We start from the raw sequence: 20,794 nt of genomic DNA, 5'->3' as shown, positions 1-20,794 counted from the left end.
AGTTATCTCCCTCCGACAGCAGGCCACAAATCCGTTTCTGCTTTAGGTGACATCTAACAACATAACTGGTGTAATACAGTAGAGTACAATTATGAAAGTCCAGTTGTGGGTACTTTACTTTCCAAGGTTAAAAACCTCTGACGTAAAGTACCATGTGAGTCCTGGTGAATACACCGGGCAGAGATGCTCTGGAGGTCTGCGGTATTGCAACAGGGATCCACAAATCCATCTGAGGAGGTCACCTTTCAGATATAGCGCCAGTGCAAGGCGATGTTACACCAGAATGACAGCCACGTTATGTGTGACATGTGGGATCTCCCTGGGCACTGTGATTACACAGGATCATTGATATGAAAAACAAAATACAACGGAGGTGTAAAGGCTGTGTAATGAGTGTCGTTGGCCTTGTTGCCACACAGTCGCTGACCTTGTGTCCACTGTTCCTCGACACTGGCTCTAAAGCTGGATAGTGTTTCCTTCCCTATATATTTCAAGACATTTTAGGATTAAATACAGGCACAGACACGATATAGAATAGGTAACAAAAATACAGAAATTATAAAAACCACTATGAGAGAACACAATCATGGAATATGAGAAGACAATATTTGTAAATACAAGTGAAAAACAGGATAAATTCAGAATATATTTGCTATGTATGCATTTTTAAAAATCCTGTTCAGCAATACAATTAAAGCTTAATTTTCTTATAATTATCCTGTAAAATCCTCTTAAATAATGCATCATATATTCCCTCACCTTGCATACCGTTTCTCTGTATAAATGCTTCTTTGACCGTGTGAGGATGTCAGGTATCAGTGACACAGCACCACCTAGTGGTCTTACTATGTGGGATGTAACACTAGCAGTGTTAAGACAGTTTATTTTTTATATCTTTTATTATTTTTGTAAATTTTCTAGTTACATAAAAATGAACCAAAACATTTAAAAAGCAGAGTTGAAACTAGGTGCAACATATGAGGAGTTTAATCCCAAACAATATATCCAGTAAGGAAATAAAGAAATGATAAATTACAACTTGGCATTCCAGAAAAGCGCAACTACTTCTGAAATCAGGACCCAAATAGATATGGTTATTATCCATCACTGAATCACTTCTGCTTTTGATGAGCTGTGTTGATTTCCACAATGGATATCTGTTTTTTTGGAATTAAACCTTTCATATATTTAAATGACCCAAAAACAGGAAATTACACAATACAGTAACAACCATAAAAAGGAACCACAACCTTTAAACATTTTAAGCCACGGGGCTGGTTATGACAGATACAAGTTAGCATTGTCTCATGAGTATAAAGAGTATACATTACAGAAACCTCAAGAGTGAACAAAAACTCAGTTTCCAAGGGTGGCAACAAAAACAAGAATCCAGATCAGCTTGAGAGCCTCCTGTCTCCACTGAACTTTAACAATCTTCATCTAAGTCATATCAAAACAGGCTCAACTGTACACAAGAACATTTGCTTTCTGAAAAGGTCCTGAAGGTTTGCTACCTTTCAGAGCGTCTCTGGCACTTCGCATTTCAAATGACAAATTACCAAATCTCAGCTCAAAACTATTGTTTGCCAGAAAAAATGACACACTAACACAAAAAGGTTGTGCTCTCTTCAGGACCTCTTTAGACAAAATTAGTTTATTTTTCAGTGTAAAACAACTACACTTCTGTTTGTCTTCATATCCAGCGTGGTTGCTACGCACAGAGGCGATGCAGGAAAATGAGACAAAACATATTTCCCCTGCATGCAGATTTTCAAAACCACATTTTTCTCAAAATCCGTAGTTTTATCAGTGGAATGATGTCAAAAGTAAACAGTAAATACCAGTAATTTAGAGCTGGGGTGTCAAAACAGCATATCCAATTACATTTCAACTTGGAGATTTTCTGAGAAGTGTAAGACTTCTGCTGATTTGTTTATCTTTAACAGAAAGACAAAAAAAAGACTGGTGGATTGAGTGGGATATTTCTGTCTTTGGGCCCTATTGAGGAAGGTTTTAAGCTACGCAGTGCACTGTAGAGGCGGAGGAGGAGGATGATGAAGAGCTGAGGACCATTAACCATGGGTGGTGTCATCCTCCACAAAGTCTTTGGCCTGCTCCGCGGTGATCACATCGATGTGACTCACCTAAAAACACACACACATACATACACACAGTTAATGACCAATCAATGCCTCCGTGTTAGCCACTCTGACTAAGCAGTGATCAGTTATGTTATGAAACCACAAAAACTCAAGAGGAAATATTTTCTTTTCACAAAGGCAGCTCAGCAGAAAACCAACCTGACCGGGGTGAAATTGTGAATCGACAGAAAAATAGTGGACTGACAGAAGAATCGATTAACGGCAACAAAGGACCACAATGACAATTGTGGGTCTGTTCAACCTTAATTCAGAGGAAATAATGACCTTCCTGTGAAGATGCTTGTGATAACTAATCAGAACAGAAAGGTGGAAAACTTACTGATTTTTTTTCTGTTCACATTGATGAAATAAAAAACAAGTGCATTTGTTTTTTGAGAAATATCGTGGCACTGTTAAGATCCTCCACAACGTGTCTGTGAGAGAACCTCTTCAGACAAGATTAAAACTTGAATGGTCCTTGTGGACAACTGAGCAAATCCTGTCCTTTAGCAGAAGGCTCACCTTGTTTCTGAATTTGACGCCGTAGAACTTGTCGGCGGACTCGAGCAGCTCAGGCCGGAAGGTAGTGGTGATGAACTGGGCGTGGCCTGCCAGCTCCACGATCATGTCTGAAATACAAAGAGAAAAGAGATGATGACTTTCTTACATTTGCTAAAGCGTTCTCACAAAGAATGGAATTTTCTGAAAATATTTTACTTTTTAAATAAAAAAAAATATTTATCAAATACAACTCCACCACAAGCAGCCACAAATTGTCTGACACAATAACAACAAAACTGATCATATTAAGATTCATGAAGATAGTATTTACTGTAGCCCTGTGGTATAGATTGTATAAACCTGTACAGATCAGGGATGTAAGGGTACACAGAATTCAAAGTTCGGTTCATAACCCGATTTCAGAGTCTTGAGTCAAGAGCTTGCTGCAAGTTCAGCAGAAAACCCCCAGAAATACACGAGGATACGTTTTTATTTTGAACAGACAGTCGTGAAAGTGTCAAAGACTAACAAAAAAACGGACAGAGGCAGCATTTTGCCCACTGACAACTATGGTAAACTATTTTCATCATAAAAATAAGGAACATTTCAACCACTTCTGTATCACACTGAACAAATACTTTCCCAAAAGGCAACAGGTCACAATAGACCATAAAACTGAAAAGTATCTCTTTTGCTGTGAAATTGAAAATGCGAAATAAATATAGTTTGTTACAGTGATCAACCGATACTTTGCCTCGTGGACCATCTGCTTTCCGCCTGGATACCTGAAGCTGATGCTGCGTGCACATTGAAATCATAACGGCAAAAAGAAAGTAATTTTCTCTGAATAAAAAAACGAATGAGCACGGGGAAAGCACCTGTTGTTGAAGCCGCCCTCGTCAAGTGGATTGATAATGCAAGGTCACGTAATGCCCCCAAAGTGAAAGTGAAAACAAAGTGACGATCCTCAACCAGCTCTGCAGCACACATGCAGACCGGCGCCCGTCTCCCTCCACACTGCTACTGGGTGAGAGAACGAGGAGCCCCAGCAAACGGGTGCCGTTCTGCATGCACGCTCGCGTCGCAGAGCCGGCCAAAAACGGCAATGCCTCAACCTCGGTGAGGGAAAAGGCAGAAGAATTGGCAGCGAGCCAGTAAATAGCGAAGAGGTCCGTTTCATTACTTTGTATTCATGTAATAATAATAATAATAACAAATGTCAATTAGACGGTAATCTGCACGAGAACTGAAGCACAACAACAACGATTCAGTTATATTAATCATCTGCTTATAGTGATTAATTTGACCCCGACACCGTTTCCACTGTAGAATAATACAAATTAAAACCTGTGCATTAGGAGGAGTGTTGATTGGCACATCTGGGCGATGCCATCGAATGGGTGTTACAACAGTGGAGTAACGCCGACACACCGTCCTCCTCTTATACACTACGCTCTCTCTTTGTTGTAGCAAACCGGGAACCTGCTGACGGGTCTTCCAGCTCATTTGCCCTCGACACAGTGTGACTGACTGGCAAGCAAATCAGCTTGTTGTGCTAACGGCGAAAAGTTTCTGGGCGGCCTCGTGCTTGTGAACTTTGGTTCCGCATCACATATAGTGTATTCTGCGTGCACCGGACCGTGACAGTTCGGCAAGAATATACGAACCACTACAGCCTTAGTACAGATGTTTCTATTGTTCTTGCTACTCAGTAAAATGTATTCAATGTATGAGATTCTCTCAATTCCACTAGCATTTTACCTGAGACAGCCTTCCTGTGCTGGGCGTCGAGGGCCTGGTCGATCTCATCAAACAGGTAGAAAGGAGCGGGGTCACACTTTTGGATGGCAAATATCAAGGCGAGAGCCACAAGAGACTTCTGACCTCCAGACAGCTGCTGCATCTCTCTCATCTCACCCTGCTTCCCTGTGAACGACACCTACACAGGACAGGGGAGGTGGCGTGTTAGACACGAGGCAGAAACCCGCAAAGAGATTTGTTATTTTCACTTAATGGTTTCATTATTATTAGATTCTCTGTTTTGGGACGGATGATCCAACAGATGACCAGAATGCTTTCAGCTGTTATGACAGCTTTGATAATGATAAATTTAGCGTGAGGAGAATCGGGTATTACTCATCGCATTATCAGCTTCACCTTGGTTCGGCTGTGTGGGGATGGATCAGGTGTGTTGACCAAACTCCAGAAATACACATTCACATGTTTCCAGGACAAAAAGCTCAAGGAAACTCTCATACACTACTGGAGGGTACACTGTGATTTCATTGTAACGCTAACCGTAGCTCAGTGTGAATTATACCATGTGAATAATTCAAGAAATGCACCAGAGACCTCACTTTCTGCATTTTCTTACCATTTTACATAACTTTTAAATATAGTGACTTTAAAAACTAAATCAAAGAGGTATTGTCATTTCAACACCGTAGACTCTGATGTAAAAAAAAACATAATAAATAATATTTTGTGTAAGAAATTGCATTCACCAACTGCTGAAAACGGGAAAGCATTCTCAGTCAAAAGGGATAAAATGGAAAACATAAAAAGACTCTTACCCTGATGCCGACTCCAGTGAACTGGTCGACTGAGGGAACGCTGCTCTGTGAGCCGGAGCCCCTCTCGCTGTCTCCACCGCCCTCACCCTCATCTTGAGACTGGCTGCCTTCAGCATCACCCTTCTTCATCACCAACGTAGCTTTGCCACCCGGCACCAGCTTCTGGAAAACCTCACTGAAGTTCTTCGACACCTGAGGGAAAGAAAACAAGAAGAGGAACAAAGTCGCATTAGAGAACGAGCATCTAACATGAGGATGAAGCAAAATATTATTCATTTCTTAAAGTACAACTATGAGAATAAATATTAATTAAATATTAAGAAGAAATAAGTGATTTTACTGATCAGATTGTCCCAAAATGTTGCATATTTGCAGCAAGCATTAAACTGCTATACTGTTTTATTTCCATGCCGGTCGTGTTTGAACAGCTCAAATTGTTAGAAATCAAACAACTACTTCACATTTTTACACCTGGCGGAGATAACATGCATTCGCTTGTGTGTGTGTGTGTCTATCTCACATACTACAGGACCCATCGGCCAGATGTTTTTTGTGCCCATATATGGCTTTATGCTTAAGGACCTCTCGTGGTTACGGTGATTCACAATTTTTGAAATTTTCGTTTATATTATTGACTGTTTTATTCAACCAATAATTGCTGACTCCTCACTTCTCTTAACCGGCCGCTAGGGGCTGCAAGTGATCAACAACAGCTTCACTAGCAAAAAGGCATTTCCAGCAATCGGCTAGGCTAAAAACAAGTCTTACGTTAGTCGACTGCAGGCCACATTTTTGGCCTTTGTCGTGGCTCAAAAACTGACATCCATAGAAACATTTGGTCTCATTTTGAACCGCAGTATCTGCCGATTAATTCCATACCTGATATGTTATGATACACTTAAGTTAGGCGCCATATACGATGAATAAAACCCTGTTTGTTTGTTTTTTACTTTCACCTCCATCTTGACTGTAATGGAGCCGGGAGGGAGTATTGATTGAGACTCAACTCTTCTTTGTTTGGAGGGCAGAGAAAGTAACACCCGGCGGAAATCTGCACTCTACTGGGTGCACTTTTTCTCGTTTTACATATTTTATTAATATACAGGAAGGCAGTAAGTAGTTTAGAAGTAGAAGTAGTTTCCACCTGTACAAATTAAATGTTATACCATTAACTGTGAGGCTTAGTGCAAATACAGTTGTCTAAAATCAGTTTTAGTAGAGCCTGTATTACTGTTAAATAGTACAGAGTTTCCAAGTGTCTGCAATCACTGAAGGGGACCAAAGATTTGTTTATAAATACACACAACAGTTGGATGACTATAAGATGCTGACTGGCAAAACTGACATTAGTTCTCTTTTACACTATTCTGATATTGCCCAATTTAACTCTAGGGGTCATATTTCTATAAATATACCGGATTGCATTACCTCTTATGTCCTATACCACAGCCAAGGGGATTAGAAAACAAGCATGTCTAAGACAGATTCAATAAGGCACCTACAGGCTTGTCTTGTTAACTGAGTACCAAATACTCATTGGCTAACTGATATATGACAGACCTTTGTACGAGCTAAGTGATGTCCATGGATGTATGCACCCATCTGGACACTCTGAACAGGGTCTGACATGGCACGTACCTGTTTGAAGGTGAGCTGGATGGCCTCATACTTGCGCAGCTCCAGGACGTTCATGAGCTCCATGATGGATTTGTGGCCACGGTCCAACTCATCCTGACGCTTGATTAGCTTTTCCTTCTGCTCAGAGAAGTTGACAAACTGGTCCAGAGCTTTCTTGTTGACATGACTGTACTTCTTCAGCTCTGTGTTGCACTGCTCCAGTTTTCGGAACAACTGTTGGGAGAAGAAAAAAGGAAAGATTGAATCATCGTTAACTTCTGGGTAAATCAGACAGGCAGTCTGTCGGGATCTTAAAAAAAACAACTTGTTTTCAGAGCTGTGTCTGTAATGTGGCTGTTAAGTATAATAACGAGGAATAAATTTGTATTTTATTACATTCTTATCCATATTAGTAAGACTGTTTTGTGGTTTTTAAAATGTTGCTATTTTTCCTGGTAAATAGGTTTTTATAGTGTATTTTAAAACCTAAGATCATCATTAACTACATAATGTTTAAGATATACACGTGCTTGATTTAAAGATTCCCATCGAAAGATTCGAAAACTTCTGAAATCATAATTCATTTCTTAATTTAGCAATTTTACTGTCGCTACAATTGCACTGGCAGCATATCTTTCACTAACGATTGGATTATTTTCAGAGATTTTTTTCCCACTGAAATATGCAAATTAAACCCGTGTATCACCACCTTCACAGACACGTTTTGCAAAGCTAGAAAGTTATCTGTATCCTGCTGGTATTAGAGTGTGCATTGATACCACTTAAACAAGGACATGAATTCAGATCCATTATTCATTTCAGTATTAAAAAGTACTCTGCCAGATTCTATTCATATCTGAAGATGACCTGATTTAGAACCAGCTTAGTCTGGATCAAAAGTGACATGCACTCTACAAACTCTCAAACTATAAATTCATCCATCTGAATCGCTAATGGCCGAGGGAACACAAGCAAGTGCCATTATTACTTGGCCCACTCATCCACTTCTGCAATCAATGGCACCATCTTGCCCCCGAGCGGTGTCCTGTGGAGAGCGATTAACTATGTGGAGTGTTTATGAGAAAGTGTGAGGCTATTTTCAACGTTGTCAAGGAGGGGAAATGACACACACACACACACACCAGACACACAATGTACATGCTCAGACTCTTATGAAAGATGCAGCCAAGTCCACTCAACTCACAGTCTCCCAGAGGCAGCTGGCTGGAAAAAAAAATCTGAGACAGAGCACTAACTAGTGTCTGAGTCACTGGTGAGTGGGTGGGATGTGATGGCCCCAGGTCTTATTCCTTAGGAGAGCTGGGTCTATCCGTTTGTGTGTGCGCGCACACACACTCAAGCTTGATTCAGGTAGTAGGACTGGATGCACAGAAAAACTGAGCTTCAGTAGATCTTCATAGTTATTGTTAGTGCTGCTGTTGTTATGTCTTTAGTGTCGATGTGAAGTCAAACAGTTTGGCTTTCTAAATGTCTGACACTAATTTTCCTTCATAGCACCTTAAAGGAGTCAACGCTGCACTATTTCTTATATCAACAACTTTATATCAAAAACTGCTCAAATGACTGTGTTATGTAAATGTTTGTAGTGACCAGTGTGTCCCTGTCCCTTCACTGTAGCTCATTAAGGAAAGACGAGTTCTGTTCAGATATGACAGAAGTGTTGCCATGTGCTTTTTTTTTGCGTTTGTGTATCTGTCTCGGAGCAGGCACATTAGCAGTCAAACACACAGCTTCAACCTTCAGATCAATCTCTATCAGCGTTACAGGAGCCAAACAGCGCCCGCGGTCCTTTGAGTTCACCAAACATGGTGGAGGCTTAAATCAAACTGTATATATAAAACATGTTTTATTTGTGAGCTTTAAAAGCTCTTGCTCCTGCTCACCTGTAAATCCAGTAGACATGTAAAAATACAACCATACAATACATTAGATTCAAAAAGGTACCAAAAAGTACAGTAAAAATAACACTTCAATCACTGGAAATGTAAATGGACACAAAACAATATAAAATAAAAAGTGGAAAAGTGACATTTGTCTCCCAGTTTTGTTTTTCTTTTTCTTTGGACAAGATTCGCAGACAAGAGGATTAACATGGGGATAAAGTAACCATACATACATACATATACATATATAATATATATATATATATATATATATATATATAATATATATAATATATATATTTGAACTGGTATTGGTTTAACAGGTATTACTTAAGATGTATTTTCAAGAGCAAAACCAAAAGTCAGTTCTCATTAACTGCAGTTTCATTTTTGACTTTAAGTAGAACGTGAATTTATCCAAATGCTACAACAGTTTGGTTATATGTGATGGTAACCACCAGTTTATGAGCTACACGTGTACAAACGGTTGCTTTCCAAATAACAGCCTTGTAGTTAAATGGTGGTATGCTGTATAAGCAGGTGTATGATTATTGTGTATGTTAATGTGGTTAAAAAAAAGATATGGATTAATGTATTAATGTATTAATTATATATATATATATATATATATATATATATATATATTTTCTGTTGAGTTGAATCAACTTCCCAGTACAAACACTTGAATAGCCCTTATTTAAATCACTAGGTCCTAAAAGTCATACAATGCACTAATAGTGGAATCCAGAGTTATTTTCCTTCCTCCATGTATGTGCATGAGGGCTGGGAGGCGGGGTTAAATGAAACGCTACTGCGCCTGCCCAATGGATATGGAAGATCGGCGGATGATATGAGTACATTTATACTCAGAAGTCAAGCTTTTTTTGCTTCGTGCACCACTGAGCAACTTTCATAGGAATTAATGGGAGCCCGCCTGCAATGCTGTATCCAGTTCTCTTTATACATCCATGGTCACAGGACTGTAAGAAGCCTGCCTGTCTACCTACCTGTGTGCATAAATCTCCCTTTAAGGTACATTTTGAACGGATACAAAATGTGTGATTAATTAAAAGACAGTATCTGCTGCAATATATAAATCCACATTAAACAATAACATTGTAGCAGTGCACATCTGGATGATGCTGATGTTGACAAATGAAACTAAAAACCATCATGTATCATCATTAAGCGCTGTGTGTGCGTGTGTGTAGATTGTGTACCTGTTTGAGTGTGAGGGTCTGGTACTTCTCAAAGGCCTCCTGAGGCAGCGAGCCGAGCTCTCTGATCTTCTTCATGCACTCTTCTTTCTTCTTGAGCAGCATGCCCTGCCTGTTGGTCATCTTCTCCAGCTCCTTGGTGTCGTGGTTGATGGCGTCATTCTGCTCCTTCTCAATGTTCTTCCAGCGCTCCATGCTCTTTATGTGGTCCTTGATCTCCACCTCTGTCTTGTCGCACAGAAGGTCCAGATCTGGGAGAGACATTTGAGGAGGTGTTGAGGGTGGTGCAGTAGAACTCTCATTCCAAATGAGACATTAGTGCATAAACATAGAGGCCAAGTCACTGCTTTTGAAAAGTTAATTTCAGTAACTTTTAAGAGTTTTATTTATCATTTTCTGAGCCAGACTGCAAAAAAAATTAAAAATAAAAATAAACATTCAGTTGCATCTTCATTCAGTGGCCAAAATACTACATTTGGCTTTAAAACCGTCACCATCCTACCAACATGGAGGCTATTCCTAACACTTTGTTAAAAGAGAGAGACAAAAGAAAATCAGATTGTTCACTGAATCATAAATGTAAAATTGACATGCAAAGAGTTTAGAACAAAGGATTGAATATAATGCCTACTTTAGAATAAGGTCATGCTGTGAGAATGTCTTTAATTAGTTATTGACGATGATTAAATATGAATCCATGCAAATTAATTCTATTCAGGACGACTGCCTTCTATCAACCTCATGTGAGTCATAGCACCACTAGAACATTTATACAACAGCCAAGCTGTCTCTGGAACAACATATTATTCACATTGTGAGTCAATCGTATCACAGCAGTTTTCACCATCTGCAGTCAGGACAGTCTACAGTTTCTGAATTTAGACTCCTCAATGACAGATCCTTTTAAGCTCAGTAGATAATAAATCAGTTAAGATTATTGATACCAGACAATAGCAATAAGCTTTGTTTTGTTAATGAAACAAAAGATACTCAACGATACAGCTCTCAAGTAGAGACGAGTACATTAAAAGGCTGCTAAAATCCTAAAATTATACAATCCAAAACTCATTATATCTGTCTCTTAATGCATTTTAATATAACATTTTCTGGCCATGATTAAAGTATTAGTGCAAATGTGTGTGTATGTGATTACGACTGCAATGGCTGATATGTTCTTCTGTCTGTCTGTCTCCATCTCCCCTGTTTAAGTACCCGGGACAGTACTGCTGCCACACTACTTTACACATTTAGCACATTTCATGGGCTATTTTGGATTTTATTCATTATTATTATATACTTGTATATAAAAAATATATATATTTTTAAAAAAAACGAAGCATTCGAATACTGATTTGGAGGTTGAATACCATGGCAACAGTTGAAGCTTTAAAGCATTCGGGTCAGCCCTAAGGGAAAGCGTGTTTTTTTGGGGTTTTTTAACGGTTCACCTTCAAGGCTACATTCACCATCCCAGTGTTGTGTCTAGTACAATGCGTACCTTCTGATCTCGCCAAAGTCTCTTTGACACGCTTGTTGATGCCGTCCAGCTCAGACGTTGTGGCTGTGAGCACTGTGCCTCCCTCAGTCTCTCGCAGCTCATTTAGCTCCTGTGTCAATGCAAATTAGGCCACATCAAAAAAAAAAAAAAAGAGGGTCATGCTAATTCAAACACCTCTCTTCTGACTTTTATGAATGAAAGCATTGAATCTTTTTACAACTGCACACGATGTCAACACATTACATTCATTGAATCATCTATCAGCTGAAAATATAAACCTTGAACGTGTTGGTTATGCGTGTATGTATAATTTACTTTAAGAACAACAAAAAAAAAGAACAAAATAGCAGTTATACATACATTTTATATTATGCTATGTAAAAAATATTCTGTATGCAGAGCCGTACTATGAGACTTATGAGTCTAGGGAGTTTAAAAGGAACAGCGTACCTGCTCCACTTGGTCAAGACGCTTCCGTAAGTTCTCGTTGAGATACGTTTCCACTCTTGTCATTATGCCCTCCAGCTTAATCCTCTCATTCAACAGCTGTCTGTTGTCCTGTGGGTGGATAGAGGGATCAACGCACAAAATACAAACGGTTACTCTTTGACAAGTGCAGACAAACAAGACATTTTGTACATTCATAGCAACACAATATCTAAAAGAAGTTCTTAATACAGTTTTCTCTTGCTCTGTGTATCATATGTAAGAGATCTGCTGCATAGAATGATGCCATCAGAGAGCTAGAAATGTTAGCAATAATACATCTAAAAGACAGTTTTGAATTATATCTGCCTTTGGCGTCTTACACAGACTACTATATTGTGACAACGATATCCACTTCTCACTCTGCACTGAATAAAACTGTTGCTGTGTATAATACAGTCTCTGGTTAATATCTGCTACATCTGTAGTTATCTGTGAACAACATATACGGACACTCGTGCATTCAGTCTTTGCCCAAAAATGGTACACAAAGACCTCTGTGTGTGCATTCACTGAAGTCCAGGCCATATTAATAATAACTCCTAACAAAGTGTTATGTCGCCAGCAATATAATTTGACAACCGCAAACACGGCAGAACCAAACATGAACGTCTCCATGTCGTGGGGGCGGATTTGTTGTGCAACGATAACAGGAATGGTTGAGAGTTCATTGAGGTGAGAGCAGCTGGCAGTGAAAGAGAAGAGGGGGCAACGCTGGATCACAGGAACAACCCACATACAGAGGCTGCCTGCTACTCTCACCTCAGTCAGGTCATTTGAATACACTAGTAGGAGGCGGCGAGGGCGGGGAGACACGCAAACAAAATGTAGGTAACAGGCGTATTCTCTGAACTGCATACAAGCAGGTGGAGGGATGTGCATGCATCCACTCTTTCAGCTTAACAGTGCAACTCTGAAAGGTTTCTGATCCAAATGATCCTTCAAATCCACGTCCCACATTATTGCTGAATCAACATAGTAGTTTATGGTCGCTCCATATAATTGAGATGTCATATAATCCTAATGTCAAAAAGGTTCAAGTTTTCAAATCTGAATTAGTAATTACATTTGACCAATATCTTAGATAGACCTCATTGACTGGTTTCCAACTATCAAAATCCAACAAGCAAATGATCTTTCGGAGGTTGTACCGGGATCAGTTTTAAAGCTAGAGTGAAGATAGAGTGATGTGAGGACTAGTATCATATGAAACTAGAAAAACCCAAAGAATCCATTTGTACCAACCATGTCATACTAACTTGTCAAAAGGAGGTTAAATAACGCTCCGAACTTTCGCTAAATTTTGTCAAGGACATACTGGCATGGACATTTTCAAACGAGTCCCTTGACCTGAAAATGGGTTCTATGGGTACCTGCGAGTCTCCCCTTTACAGACATGCCCACTTTATGATAATCACATGCAGTTTGGGGCAAGTCATAGTCAAGTCAGCACACTGACACACTGTTGTTGCCTGTTGGGTTTGAGTTTGCCATGTTATGATTTGAGCGTTTTTTTATGCTAAATGCAGTACCTGTGAGGGTTTCTGGACAATATTTGTCATAGTTTTGTGTTGTTAATTGATTTCCAGTAATAAATACATACATTAGCATAAAGCAGCGTATTTGCCCACTCCCATGTTGAGAAGAGTATTAAATACTTCACAAATCTCCCTTTAAAGTACATTTTGAACAGATAAAAACGTGTTTAATTTGCGATTAATCGTGATTAACTATGGACAATCATGTGATTAATCACGATTAAATATTTTAATCGATTGACAGCCTTAATAAATATATATTGTAGATTATACAACTATATACGAGCAGCAAAAGAAAGCATCGATATTAACTAATCCTACTCTCAGGTAGTCTTTTTGAGGTTGGTTTTAAATGAATGGTCCAGGGATGAGCAGTAACTCATTGCACTGGACCACCATTTCTTATTTTTTTTTCTCGTTCTAAGACAAATCCATACATATTTCAAGGTTTGACAAACTGCGCCACAGATCCTGTGTATAGGAACAGACACAGATCATACGTCTCTGTCCAATCCTCCTGCTGACCTGCTGAAGTTGACGGATCTCGTCATTAAGGTCATCGACGCGCCTCTGGTCCTCCAGGCTGAGCTGAGAGAGCAGATCTGTACCGAGCTCGGCCTTCAGTGACTCCCTGGTGGACTCCATGGCGTGGAGGCTGGCCTCCAGACTCTGGAGACTGCGTTGCTGAAGAGGAAGAAGGAGTCAAACATCAGCGGATAGCACGGACAGACTGTTAGCTGGGAACAGGTTGAACAGTCATAGATCATGAGAAACAATGAAGAATTTATAATTCAGTCAGATCGTAGTGACCTTGAACTCTTGGCTTGTATACAAGTGTAAACGATGATATTGTGACATCATCAGTATTATGATCACCTTGGGCATGAACGTCTTCTCTGACTGCTGCCTCTTCTCCTTCAGCATCTTCATCTCGGACAGAATACTGTCTCTGGATGCCTTAAACTTCCTCTGTTGTGTCTCGATCTGCTGCATCTGGTTCATCAGTTGGTCGATCTCATTGTTGATGCGTGGAGGCAGCGATTAAGGAAGTATAAGCCAATGTTTATTACGTATTTTCATTTTTCTCTCAGTAGCCATTTAGCAAAGAAATTTCAAGTTGAGTTGTCTAGTCAGACTTTATCTGTTCATAGTTTTCCCAACTTGATATGACCCAGCAGACTACAGCTGTCCACATTACCTCTGTCGCACTGCCTAGCAGTGAGAGTCAAGTCAATATTATTTATATAGTCCAATATCACAAATTAGCCTCATGGACTTTACAATCTGCACGGCATACATCCAATTACAGTAAAGACAATCAGGATGAGAACATTATAGATTGTAAACATATATGAAGAAGGGGTGCACACTGCATTTGCCTTTTGCAAGACTCGCACTTCTGAAACTGCAAACTGTCCTTCCCCTCAGCATAGAGTAGGTCAAAAAACACGATACATGAATTAACTAAAAACAGAAGCAACAGAGACCTTTTCTGTAGAGGCATTAGAAAATAAAAGGTCGCAGGACAGCGAGCTTGTAGGCTTTTCAGTGCAACTTCAATAACGTGATTGGCCTTCCGAGGGAAGACTGTGTCATCATTGATATCAAGGCAGAGGATTAGGGAGGGCTGAACATCACATCATTAATCTAATTCAACAGACAGGCTTATTGATCGTACAATAAACATGGGCCTTTGAGGTTTAACAGGACTCAAACACTGAAGCTAATCAGTCTGCTGATTTAAAGAGCTGCTGAAGGTCAGAGGACTGCCCTCTCCGTTGCCCAGAGCAGATGGAAGAAATAGATGGGTTAAGGTCATCTGATTATTTTCTTGAATGGGAACAGGCGACATCAGGTCACTAACTGCCCTGAATTGAATGATTTATAAACCTGCTTTAATCTCTGTGATGACCACTTCAACTCTCATGAATAAAACATCAATCAGGTGCATTTCACATAAGTCGACAAGAGTTGTAGCAGTTATGAGCAGTCACAACGCAAGCGCACACTGCGTGACCTCAATACTTCCGCTGCAACATGGCGCTGGTGGCAAAATGAAGATGGCAACTTAAAATAGAAGGGATGGGTGAGGTGCATCAGCGTAATCTAATGCTTATCGACAGGGCAGAGGTGGAGAGTGAACAACAACAAGCTTTTAAATAATTGACCTGTTCTGACTCACCGCTGCAGGAGTGAAGGACTAGCACCATGTCATCGGCTCAGTCATCCGTTTCCCCCGCCTACTCACACATATACGTAATCACCAGGTGCACACATTAACCCGCATACGCAGTGCGGGCTGCGAGTGAGAAGCTGCACGCAATCACACAGGTCTGCAAACACACACATAATCATACCTGGGCGGAAGTGACCATAATCCATAAACATGCCATCCATGCAAACGCAAATCCTCTCTGATCCGCCTGTTTTGCCTTCATCGGCTGTCCAGAAGTGAGTCATGGCTCTGGCCGATATGACCTAACATACACTAATCCTTTTTGACCTGCTTAGATCTGCTCTCATTGCCCCTCAGTCAGCCTCCAGCTGGCTGAAGTAGCTTCATAACCCAGATGGATTTACATCAAAACACAGACACAGCCATGTGACATCACACTGTAATTGAGCGAAGGCTGCACTGAAGGGTGTTATAACTTCTTTCAATAGAGTTCCTAGAAAGGAGAAAGGCTCCCAAACACAGCACGATGGCATATAATGAATCAAAATACTTCATTATCAACAGAACATGACTGTGTGAAGGTCGACATTTTTAAGACCGATATTTTCGGTTTCCAACACACTCGCTAACAAAATATTGACTACGACTATGTTTCCTCCTCCATTTCTCCAAGGCCGAGTGCAGAATGCCAGTATCACAACCTGCCTACGGTTTATCACACTTGCTGTTTTATTTCAGTGTACTCCAGACACCAGCAAAGTACAGCTTGCCTTGTACTGCCTGCTGTCCTTTAAATATATAGAACATCATTACATGAAACCTGAAAAATATGTAAACGGTAAAAATAATTGGGAAAAACTTGTTCCAAGTGAAACTCATCATTTAACACTTCATGAAAAAAAATAAGCGTTTCTAGAAGATGAGAAACTGATCTCTGAGTAGCTGTATCCAATTATTTTTATAAATATAACAATATTTCAAAGGGGATGAAGTCTGTTTAGTTAAATTAAAGGTGAATGATTCATTTTCAAATGTAGAAATATTTCCTCTAATGTCCTGTACTCCTACTTCTTCCTGTATACCCCATGGAATGACCACTTACATAATAACTGTATTCATACGTGACTCAACCCATTTTGTAATAATCACTTGATGTGTCTCAATGTGTGTTCTTCCGTACTTACATTCGCTATTTTGAGTTCACAAGTGCCGTTCACACTGACAAGTATGGCAACATGCAGTGCACTATGAGTACCCGGAAAGGGTACTCATAGTGCTCATAGGTATATTTTCCACATCCCTTGAAACGGGGGGCATACCAGTAAAATAAAAAAATCACGTTCATTTTTATTCAGTTTTAATACAACTGTCAAGTGAGCAACCGGCAGCTATTTTGGTGAGCGACAATCACGATCAAATGTAGGCAGTAATGCTCCGTCCAATTGTTGTGATCGCCATTTCCAATAAGTGCACAACAGTCATGTTCGATTTGAGACAACACTATCCTGATGAAATTCACGCACGCTATGTTAGTAAGTACGTAGTGTACACAGTGTGCTACATGGAAGTATCCAACTTGAGACACAGCAAATATAACTTAATGGGGGAAAAGAATCAGTCCCTCTGATGAAGTGATCAATTGGTGACGTTTTTACAGAAACTGCATGACTCACTTCTGAGTAAACTAGTCCCGAACTCATTCAATCAGCCAACAGAATGAGACCTTTCAAATATAAATTGAAACGCCTACAGATTTTCACTGTCAGTAATGCTGCAACAACGTGTGCAGCACAGCCAGCCATACAGGGGCTTTTTAAAACTCTAATATAAATCTCACAATGAAAATGATTTCAATTGTGTGTTCTGACTCCCCAATGGAGAGCACATGGAACCAAAATGTACCTGAGGGCATCAATGATGTAACATTATCTTGATGAGACGAAACTGAAAGGATATGTTCAATGTTCCTGCGCAGGTTCTCGTTGAGCTTGGCCTCCAGCTCACCCAGCTCCTCCTCAGCCTTCCTCATGTCTTTCTGCAGCTCCAGGCGAGACTTTCTGGTATCGTAGTAGCCTCCTGTCAGAGCTCCACGGTGGCTCACCTGGTCACCTAGAAGGTCACAACACAATGTACTGCATATAAGAGAGAAAAGACTTCTACGGTACTGGAATTATGATAATATACTGTATAGTCCTAAAAATAAAATTCATGTTACATAAAAAACTGAACCATGATGCACAAGGCTCAGTGTTACAAAGGCAAGTCAGAGATCCTGATTTAGAGCACCGTCAGAAGACACTGCAGAACCTCTGAACAACACAGACAGTTTAACTGGGAGTATTATTCAGACAGGGTGGGTAGTTCAAATAATGACACAGCTCATACTTGTTCCACAGCCTGTACTTGCACATGGGCCCTCTGGAGAAGAGGTTTTACATGATAGGATTGGTCCATTACACAGTACAAATTGAAGTACTAGCTACCTTTTCTGTCAAGGGATGAGCAAGATACCACAAATATTGCTGATGCTGTCAATATAAAATGTACTAGCCATGTTAAGTTACAAATGGCAGGTTTCCACCAAGCAGTCCAGTTCAGTTCGTTACACATTAGAACAGTTATTTTTGCGTTTTCATTAGCAAAAGTTGTGGATGGTATCAAAAGAATCACTACACTTTTGGTACCACCTCGGTTGAGGTTCCAAGAGTGCTGAGCCGGTACTAGAAGGTGGAGCCTAGCGCAACATGGGACATCCTGCAGAGTGAAGCTGCTGTCAATAGCGACCGCAATTTTTAATACACTTGACCTCGATTTTTTTTTAAATGACAGCTCGCAAAACTATGCCGTACAATTGATGAAGTGCAGACTTTTCTCCATTTGGTTGCCGTTTAAATGATTCAGTGAGTGTCCCGTTGAAGATGATGTCATGACAGTTTAATGCGCTGCCGCTACGGCAATCAGCTGAAAATCCAGCCTACTCTGAGGGGGTATTATCTGCAGTGGAAACACGGCTAGACAAAAGGACCTGGAACCAAAAGTGAGTTGAGTCGATCAAGTAGAGCCGTACCATTCAGTGGAAACAGGGCTCAAATCACCAGGTAGACTGGTACCAAGCTGTGTAGTGATAAACCTACCAACTAACAACTCTTTAGATCCAATGCCTACCAATATATTTTCACACATACAGTATTTGTTTATTTTAACAGATGATTGCGGACTCACTTTTGGTCTGAAACTACACATGATTTTCTTTTTCCTTTTATGTTCTTGTGGTAGAGGTACATAGTATACTGTGTATCACAGGTCAGCTTACCCTCCAGAGTTATACAGTCCATGGTGAAAGCTCTGGCCAGCTGGGTGGAAACTTCCATGCTGCGACATATCAGGGTCTTCCCAAACACATGCTTGAAGGCCTTGTCGAAGGGGTTGCTGTAGCGCAGCTTGCTGATCATGGGGATAGCGTCCTTATGGGGCAGAAACATGTCGGTATGAACACAGTGGCAAATACTACACACCTCATCGTCAAACAAGAACTGTCTGCCGTAGAACGGGTGACAGTGGAATATATGTTTGGTGTAACTGGAGTTTCTTTTATGACAACTGTTCCAGAGATAGTTATATCCATTCGCTCTCAGAGAACAAATTTACTGCCTACATTATCAGATGCAGTTTATGTATGTTTCTTACGTTGGTCTCTGGGTAGGCGGTGTCCCTGACGTCCAGCTTGGTCAGGGGCAGGAATGTAACTTCTCCAGGCAGGTTCATTTTGTTGAACTCCATTAGTATTTTGGTGCTGACCTCGTCAGTCTCCACAATGTGATAGAACAGTCTGGAAAACATGGGAGCAGGTAGAAAGACATAGAGTTACGACAAGGAAAAAATATGGATAGCTTAAACTACAAATCAAGGCTGTGTCACTGTAAACAACTAACACACATCTGTATATCTGTGGCAGCATTTAAAATGTATACAACATCTGTACCTCGTTTGGTAGTGACACTTTCATTCAAAACAACACAAGGAGCAAGCAGTGAAAATGTAAAAAGCAGCCCTCACCTGGTGCCAGCAGTCACCTCCACACAGGTGTAAAAGGCGGGCTCACACTCAAAGTTATTCATGACGATGCCGTGGTAACCATTGATGACATGCTGGTTGATGCCCTTCCGACGGAAATGCTCAAGGACTTTGTTGATGCTGTCGATGCCGTTTAGAATCGCCTGGATGACCACAAGAGAAAGAAGAGTCTCACTTCAATTGGGAAGCAAAAAATACTGAATTTAATCCTAAAATCAATCATTTTATATACTAAATATATATATATACACTAATATATACAAATATGAATATTAATGCAACTATTAACGCAGCATAAAAACATACCAAATCCTTATTATAATGTTCTCATAATAATGGTGGATTTTTTTAAAATCACAAAAGCAGCCATAATCTTTTCTCTAAAGAACATTATTACAGATAATCATGAAGATGAGGAAGATGAAATACTGTGCTGTGAAAAATATGTGAAACTTAAGTTGCATGCTGGAGAAAATCCCAATGAAAGATTTGTTTCAAATATACTGTAGCTCAAATTGTGAGGTATAGACATGTTAATATTGTGCAGCACTAGGAACTGTACTATAAATGGAAAAAGGTACGAGAGGATTGATAAGAGTCCATCCTGCTCTCCGTTGCCAGTCCTGGAGACAGGATGAGTCAGCCGGGACCAATGAAAGAAAAATAAAACGCAGGACATTTGTCCATGAAGCTACAAACAGCCTTTCATCTCAGCAGACATTATTCAGAAGTGATATTTGATTGCTTTATCTGCCCAGAAGAAACGACTGGCAGTTACTGGATGAGGCAGCGAGGAGTGAGTCATATGTAAATTTAGACAGTTATGATAAGGTGCCAGAAGCAACGCAGATGAATGATTCCATTTGATATACCTATCCTGACAACTGGCTGAGTCACAAAGTGAGTCCTTTGCAGTATTCAGGTGGGCTCATATGGAGAGAGAGAGAGAGAGAGAGAGAGAGAGAGAGAGAGAGCGAGAGCGAGAGAGAGAGGGGCACTTTTTCACTTGGGGTTTGATTTATCTTCACTTGCCAGCTCTCTCTCCTCTCTCTCACAGTAATCCAGCAAG

At 40.2% G+C, this 20,794-nt stretch overlaps 1 protein-coding gene across 1 annotated transcript in view; it reads right to left on the bottom strand.

Annotated features, from left to right (window-relative positions):
- Nucleotides 1-880: 880 nt before the first annotated feature.
- The window catches only part of smc3 (structural maintenance of chromosomes 3), a 33,547-nt gene continuing 13,633 nt past the window's right edge, over nucleotides 881-20,794 (bottom strand). The window contains exons 16-29 of the mRNA XM_074629197.1: nucleotides 19,708-19,868; nucleotides 19,339-19,480; nucleotides 18,965-19,115; nucleotides 17,608-17,760; nucleotides 14,352-14,503; nucleotides 14,001-14,159; nucleotides 11,902-12,009; nucleotides 11,452-11,560; nucleotides 9,957-10,204; nucleotides 6,854-7,066; nucleotides 5,216-5,407; nucleotides 4,404-4,581; nucleotides 2,664-2,770; nucleotides 881-2,144 (exon numbers count right to left, since the gene is read on the bottom strand). Coding sequence (XP_074485298.1) covers nucleotides 2,073-2,144; nucleotides 2,664-2,770; nucleotides 4,404-4,581; nucleotides 5,216-5,407; nucleotides 6,854-7,066; nucleotides 9,957-10,204; nucleotides 11,452-11,560; nucleotides 11,902-12,009; nucleotides 14,001-14,159; nucleotides 14,352-14,503; nucleotides 17,608-17,760; nucleotides 18,965-19,115; nucleotides 19,339-19,480; nucleotides 19,708-19,868 — 2,145 coding nt within the window. The 3' untranslated portion in view covers nucleotides 881-2,072. The remainder of the gene's footprint in view (nucleotides 2,145-2,663; nucleotides 2,771-4,403; nucleotides 4,582-5,215; nucleotides 5,408-6,853; nucleotides 7,067-9,956; nucleotides 10,205-11,451; nucleotides 11,561-11,901; nucleotides 12,010-14,000; nucleotides 14,160-14,351; nucleotides 14,504-17,607; nucleotides 17,761-18,964; nucleotides 19,116-19,338; nucleotides 19,481-19,707; nucleotides 19,869-20,794) is intronic.

The sequence above is a fragment of the Sebastes fasciatus genome, chromosome 3, assembly GCF_043250625.1.
Source record: "Sebastes fasciatus isolate fSebFas1 chromosome 3, fSebFas1.pri, whole genome shotgun sequence".
NCBI lineage: Eukaryota > Metazoa > Chordata > Actinopteri > Perciformes > Sebastidae > Sebastes > Sebastes fasciatus.
The sequence above is the reverse complement of the archived record's forward strand: the minus strand, read 5'-3'. Positions and strand labels throughout refer to the sequence as shown.